The sequence below is a fragment of the Phaseolus vulgaris genome, chromosome 7 (genome assembly GCF_051622355.1).
Source record: "Phaseolus vulgaris cultivar YP4 chromosome 7, ASM5162235v1, whole genome shotgun sequence".
NCBI lineage: Eukaryota > Viridiplantae > Streptophyta > Magnoliopsida > Fabales > Fabaceae > Phaseolus > Phaseolus vulgaris.
This window is the reverse complement of record NC_143504.1, coordinates 10,861,425-10,869,003: the sequence shown is the minus strand read 5'-3', so window position 1 is coordinate 10,869,003 and position 7,579 is coordinate 10,861,425. Positions and strand designations below refer to the sequence as shown.

At 34.7% G+C, this 7,579-nt stretch overlaps 1 protein-coding gene across 1 annotated transcript; it reads left to right on the top strand.

Moving 5' to 3' along the window:
• Nucleotides 1–200: 200 nt before the first annotated feature.
• Nucleotides 201–7,048, top strand: LOC137828496 (DHHC-type zinc finger family protein). Its single transcript, XM_068635105.2, has 7 exons — nucleotides 201–581; nucleotides 1,191–1,283; nucleotides 1,384–1,485; nucleotides 1,563–1,634; nucleotides 6,049–6,147; nucleotides 6,235–6,330; nucleotides 6,428–7,048. Exons 1-7 carry the CDS (start codon nucleotides 327–329, stop codon nucleotides 6,521–6,523), a joined length of 813 nt encoding a protein of 270 aa, XP_068491206.2. The 5' UTR covers nucleotides 201–326; the 3' UTR covers nucleotides 6,524–7,048.
• Nucleotides 7,049–7,579: the final 531 nt, after the last annotated feature.

Here is a 7,579-nt window from a genome sequence, read left to right as displayed (position 1 = left end):
TTTTTACATTGGTATACTTTTAATAAAAACTAAAAAAAAGCTTGAATACACTTACAAAGAATTTACATTATGTATAACCAAGAAAAAAAAGGTTTTTATTTACAATAAAAATATGTATAGATATGTAAAATAGAAAGAACATGAAAAATTATAGTTTATGTTAAAAATTACATTTACACCAACTAATAGTTTTTTTACATGTAGTGTAGTGTAAAATGAAGAATTTAGTTGAGAAGATGCAGAAGGAAATAGAAAAACTCCTAAAGATTAGTAATTAAGAAATCGAGTAGCAAGATCAAACGGAAGAAGGGGTTTTCTAATTCTCCATGTCGACAAAGGGCAAAAGGTTTCTGTCAGTGCCTGTGTTGGCAGTGTTTTCGTTAATGTCTTTTGTGTATTACAGTTCAATCTTCGTCTTCCTCCATGACTGGCTCGATTTGCAGAGTTCCCCTGGCACTTTGAATGCGTACCTCTTCTCTCTCTTTGCCTCTCTTTCCCTCTTCTCCTTCTTTTCCTGCGTTGTCACTGACCCCGGTCACGTCCCTTCTTCCTATGCCCCAGATGTTGAATTCTCCAAAGATGTAAGCTTTTCTCAAATCTCTATAATGGGTCTGTGTTGAATGAATCCCGGGAATGCTTAGCGTTTACATTTGATGTTTGGGAATATGATCTGTGTCTTTAAGTGTGTAGCTTCTTTGTGTTCCTTGCGTGAATTAAGTAGGAAATTGAAGTGAAATTTTCTGAATCTTGGTTTATTTGTAAATTGTCAATGGATCAATGCTGCAGGTGCTTCAAATTAGCTGTTGTGTATGATTATTGAAGAGTTTATGGTGCTTAACTTGTAGAATTTTGCTCTTGTGTATATCTTCTTGTTGGAGATCCCGGTTGACTAGTAATATGACCAAAATAATATATATCCTATGAATGAACTTTTGGGGATGAGTTTGGTCCAGATCGGAATTTTATAATTTTTATGATTAGATTAGATTCTCTAGCATTACCTCCTCATTCATTTTGGTTTCTTATGGCCAAGGATTTAGGTGTTGCTTTTAAATTGTGTAAAGTTGTTGTTGATGTGTTTATGACAGATTAAGGTGTTGATTGATATTGTTATTTTTTTTCTTACATATTGATATTGATGATCTACTTTATTTGATCTGTTGCTGAGTTCCTTGATTAACTTGCTGCAGAATGAAGAACTGAAGAAATGTGACAAATGCTTTGTTTACAAACCTCCGAGGACCCATCATTGTCGAGTTTGCAGAAGGTGTATTCTGAAAATGGTAGGTCAGTTGTATGTTACTTTGAGTTCACTTTAGCATTTCAGTTCACAAAACAAGGATTTATTTTGACCTTTTTGTTTGGTTGCTAAATTTGATGTAGGATCATCACTGCTTGTGGATAAATAATTGTGTCGGTTATTGGAATTATAAGGCTTTCTTTGTTTTTGTATTATATGCCACCATGTCAAGTATATATGCTACGGTATGCTTTCAATCTGGCATCTACTGGTTCTGTAGTGGATATTATTCTTATTTGACATAAGCTTTTACAATGTGCAGGTCATATTTATAAGCTGTGTATTTCAGAAGGACTGGGACTCCATTAAAGGGAGTTCTCTTAAGATCTTTTATGTAAGTTGCTTGCTATTGTTATTTAAAGATGTTCTAATATATGTGCAATTGATTTCTACTCCTGTCAAATATATATAAAAACTTATAGGCTATACATGTTTATCCTTTCTAAAGGCTGCAGTCTGTTCATACTTCAAAATCTTTCAACACATTTTTTAACTTTTGAATCATTAAGTTAATTTCAAATGCTGGAATTTGTCGTAGTTACTTGTAATCTATTCGTGTTATTACATGTCTCCTTCTAGTTTATTCAATTGCAAATAATTTTAATTTCTTTTTTCTTCCAGTTATAAGCTAATACACACTCTTATGTTGAGAGAACCCGTGTACCTTTCCTTATTTAGTTTGCTTAAATTACATTTTTACTTCATCATACCTGATTATATATATAGCATGCACCGTAATGGGTTTTGTAGTCGCTCCAACAACAACCACACTAGTCTTAACAGAGTGTTCCAATGCAATAGCTACCCTACCACGGAAAGTTAGCAATTGATCCAAATAATCATAAACTGAAAGAACCAAGGATTACACATAAATAGAATTTCATCTGGATGGAATTTGTTACTGCTTGTCTAGTATTGCTTACTACCAGTACTGATGTTTAAGATTGGGTTAGCATAATTTCTATTTTGGAATTTGGACTATTTTGCATGTAATGTCAAAAATTGGGATTTTATGTTTGTCTGGACATAATTTCCATAATGGGTATTGGATTGTGTAGACACACAGTTTATTATGTTCGGATGTGATGTGATTATTGGAATTTTTATTACGTGTATCATTTTTTATTTATTTAAAAAACTGAAAATTGTTCCAATCCAAACTTATTTAAATTGGATTGGATCAGATTTGGTAAAAAAAAAAAATCAAAATTGATCATATGCAAAACCACAATGATTGGAATAGGTTTTTTTTTCCTCTAGACTAATCCAGTCCAAATTGTGAGCTCCTTTAAGTCTTATCCCTCAGACTGATATAGGTTACTTGGATTACACGGTACCATTGGACATGGTTAAAACCAAATTCTATTGGATATTATTCACCATCTCACCCCTTTTAATAATTTGCATTATCGGTATTGGATAGTGTATTGTGTCACAAAAATTTATTATGTTTCAATGTAATGATTGTGTATTGTCTTAATTGATAAATTCTCTTAATTTGAAAAACTGAAAATTGATCCAATAACAACTGATTTAAATTGGATTGAATCAGATTTGAAAAAAATTTGATCAAATGAGGAAATGACAAAACCACAATTATTGGATAAGGTAGGTTATTTCCCCTCAAAACTGAACCAATTGAAATTGCAAGCTCCTTTAAGTCTTATCTCTCTAAGTGAGATAGGTTACATGGATTACACGGGCTCATTAACATGGTTAAAAGCCAAATTCTATGGGTATTATTCGGCGTGTCATCCCTTCTAATAGTTCTTGTAACGTCGTTCTTGGTTTGTCTTTCTCCCTTTTCATAGTGCTAATAAAAACCACACGATCTACTCTCCTAACTAGTGTCTCTACTGATCCTTTCATGTGCCCAAACCACTTTAGTCAATTTTCTATCATCTTTCCTTCCATGGTTGCCACAACAATATTTCATTGTATACAATAATTTATATCATGTCCGTTCTGTTGTGATCACATCCATCCTAACATGCTCATTTTTGGTACTTAATTTTTTTCTCGTCCCTTTAAAGCCCAACATTTACTACCACAGATTATAGCTGGTCATATGGCCATATTGTAGTAACTTGCAAGACATAATCATGATTTGAAATATCTTGAATCACCCAATCTTATATCCGGCAAGTAAGCTGCTGGAATAACCTCCATCTGTTGCCCTTATATTTGCAACTTTTTCATCATTTGTACCCTCTATCCTAGTTCGATTTGATGTTTGATTGTGAACAAGAAAAAAAGTTCCCTGAATCTTCCACTTTTTGGAAAATGGTTTCTTTGTAGCCCCTTTCTATCAATTCTTTTTGTTGGTTTAGTTTTCTACCCACTGTTTTATACGAAAAGAAACTAGCTACTGAGACACTATGTTGTTGATGAATTAATTTTCAAAAGTAAAGCTCAGGATTGCACTTGCCAGATCCTGTAAGTTGAGGCTTGTTTTTTGCTTTTTCCCTTTCATTGCTTTTGCAGTTCACTATTACTTAAATATATCTTTATTAAATATTTATTTTATCATACTCTCCGTAAAAATGAACAGTTGCTTATTTCCTTTGAGTTTTCAAAATTGTGTAAGCCTAGTGTTTGCTTCTACAGTAGACAACACTTATCATATGGAGATTATTATCAGACACAGTAAAACAATTTATATCAGATACAGTGATACTCTATGTCACACATACAGCATATCAGCATGGCATTTTACAGTTCTGAAGAGCAGAAATTAGAGAGAATTGCGAGAGAAGTGAGAAAATCATGTCATTGAATGGAGTGGAGATGGAGCTTTCAACATAGATGAGAATTGTGAGAAAAAAAGTAACAAAACGCTGCCTTAATGTGGGAGAGAGAAATGAGAAAGTCATGCACTAATTGGGAGAAAGAAAACGAGCATTGACTCTGTATTAGTCACACCTGAAAACTCTTGATTTTCTGTCGGTTTTTTTCTGAAGTGTTACAGATCACTGAACATGCACAATTGATATAGAATTGTGAGTTGGATGAGAATTAACCCTAGCGTGAGTTGAATTAATTGAAGGTAAGCTGTGCCCTCGTAAGGTTTTACAAGGTGGATTGACAGTTTGACAGCCATGCCAATGATTGGGCATATCTATGTTGGAAGAAAACGGGATGGGCAATGGCTGATAGGTCCCAAACTGACCCAATAGTTAGTTAGTTAGAGAAGTTGTTAAATCATTTAGTTACTATCTGTATCCTAATAGGGAAAGGGGCTTTTAGCTGAGACTGTTGATTGTTTGTGATATTAGAGTCTAGGGTCTCTTGAATTTCTGTATGTATTTCATTTGCACTACACACAGTTTATACACTTTGCATATGCAAGCATAATGCTGCATAGTGACCCTCCCCTGTACCATTATAGCGAGGAGTCTTTGGCACAAGGGTACATTAGTCTTAGACCCACTTTACACTGAGTCTAGTCTGGAATTCAGTTCTTTAATAAAGTAAGATCCATGTCTCTTGTTAATTCTGCAGTCCCGGTTGGCATTAGAGTTCTTAGATCTAGAGAGTGACACAAGATTCAATCAAGAAAAGGGTTGTGTTGTGGGAGACCACTAGACACAATAAATTTGACCCATAGGGATCTCAAACCCATCTAGAGGATTTCTGACAGTAGATAGAGGAACCTCATTGATAGATGGATGCGACGCAGGGAAAATCTCAAGACACTGGAGACATTGATGATTCTGGTACAGAGGCTGTGCGACAGAAATCCTGTGGTGGGTGGGACCTGAAGGATAGATTGCCTTTCTCCTTGGAGATTATGTATAAGCTTATAGGGAGAAACCACTTGGATATGTTGCCCATGGGAAGTCTAGATTGATTTGCTGCTTCTGTCATTCTATGATGTTTGTAGTGAGACAAACCATTTCATACCCTATTGACACTCATCCCAAGTTCAGGTTGTCTATTTAATTGTTTGAGTTGAGATGATGTCACTTTCATTATGTGCTGTGATGAGGCAGGAATCTATCAATTGAAATATCTTTGATCACTTTCTGACTAAGGATTTGGGTCACCTTGTGTGTTTTCTAGGTATTGTGAATCTGTGATGGCTCAATCTGGCACTATGGTTGCAATATCCTAGAAGCTTCATGCTTGTTAGAAGACATTCCCATGGATCCAAATGGAAAACTTCTGCGGGAGAAAAGAGTCATTGCATATACTTCTTTCTAGTATTTCAAATTTGTTAGAGATCTCACATCAAGGTTTGTTGAGCCTGTTATGACATCCACCATTGAACCACCCACAAATATCTAGTTCCACGCACAAGATGTCCATGCCTCGGCATGAGGGGTGTGTGTTGAAGATCCTACTTCGACTAGAGATATAATTTACAGTATATAAGTGAGAGCAAACCTTACCTTACAAGCTAGTTTTGTGGAGATGAGTTAAGCTTAAACTTCTTAATATAATTTGTGACTGCGATAGGCAGTGAAATACTTTAACACATTAAATAAGTGGTCTCTTGATAGACTACTTTCTCTATCCACACTTATTTTCATCACAAGTAAAAGATGAAGCATCCTGGTTTTATTTTTCCTCTTTTGGTGATAATTATAAACTTATAATTTGCAACTTAGTGTTAGAGAATGATTGTTGCTTTACATGGCTTTCTATTGAGAAAACATACTGAAAACATGAGTAACTTGTTCTTCTTTTATTAATCCTTATTTTTCTTAAATCATAATCTAACAATAAGACTTATAAATGGTGTTCAGGTCTTGTATGGAACGATGGTGGTGGGCCTGACCATAATTCTTTTGACTCTTTTTGGATGGCATGTCTACCTTATCCTTCGTAATATGACAACCATAGAGGTGGGTTTTCATTTGAATGTACTCCCCTAAAATGCTTTGTCTTTATCTATGTCATGGAAGATGTCATTTGGTGCCCTTTTCCCACAGTATTATGAAGGAAATCGTGCAAAATGGCTGGCTATGAAGTCTGGGCAGAGCTACCGGCATCCATTCAACATTGGTGCATACAAAAACATAACTTTGGTCTCTCCCTAATCTGTGGTCTTTACTGACACCAATTTGCATGTATGTACTGATTAAGTTCCTTGCTTAACACTATGTGCATCTGTTTCTCCACCAGATTTTAGGTCCAAACATGCTGAAATGGTTATGTCCCACGGCAGTAAGCCATCTAAAGGAAGGGGTTAGCTTCCCGGCACTACGTGATAATTCTTAGGCCTTTCTGGTCAGGCCAAGTCCTGAATTAACAGCAGGCGATACCTATGGGTCTTCAAATGAGGACTTAAAGCTCATTGATCTGAATTTGATACTCAGGACAGAGTCTAAATAGAAAAGGCATTGGTCCTTTTAGCAAAGTTTGAAAAGTTAAGCTTATGCAATGTGCCCATAGATATCTTTACCCGAAATGTTTTTGAATGTCAGTCTTTCACCATCTAGGCTCCATCATAGATTGTTGAAAATGGAAACTTTACTAGAGGTTGTAAATCAGGTAGCACAATTTTTCTTTGATTTCATTCCTTACAACAGAGTCAGTTGGCATATTTAGAACAATTGCAGGCATGTCATAAAGGTTTCCTGGTAGTGTTAATGGAGAATTTCAAGATTTTTTTCATTTGTAGGTTTAGCCATAGTTGCGGTATCTTTTCTGTTCATCTTATTGAGAAAGAAATGACCTTCAGTTTTATATTTCATGTGTATAAATAACCTTTAGTTTATATGACTTCTACATATTTTCTTTTCATCTTGCTGTATCATGACACTTCTATACAGATTGTCAAAATTAGTTTCATGAATACTCGTTCAAAGACATTGCTATTATTCCCATGTTTGTTCTAGAGTAATTTCCAAATTAAACTCTCCCTCGTGAAGGGAAGGAATACAAGTGTCTGGTGTATTTTTGGATATTTCAAGCACAAATTCTTTTTATGTATCTATTCTATAGATGCACATTTTCATGTAGTTGGCTTTAAAATCATTAGTGGAATGCTGTCATGAGTTTTTATATTTTTATCTAAATTACATCACACTTCCTTTTGGTTAAGCTAAAGATGAAAACTTTCCTATGATATTAGATAACTAATAAAGTCTCTCCTTTGCTGATGATGATGCTAGTAAACAAAATATCTGAAAAAACAGAATAATTTCTGTTCTCCGATTATTTTCATTGATACCAGATAGGCACAATAGATACGGAATATATTTCCTAAATAAACCATCTAAAAAGATATAAAAAGAAAGATCAGTCTTCCACCACTGTTCAAATTAACACTTA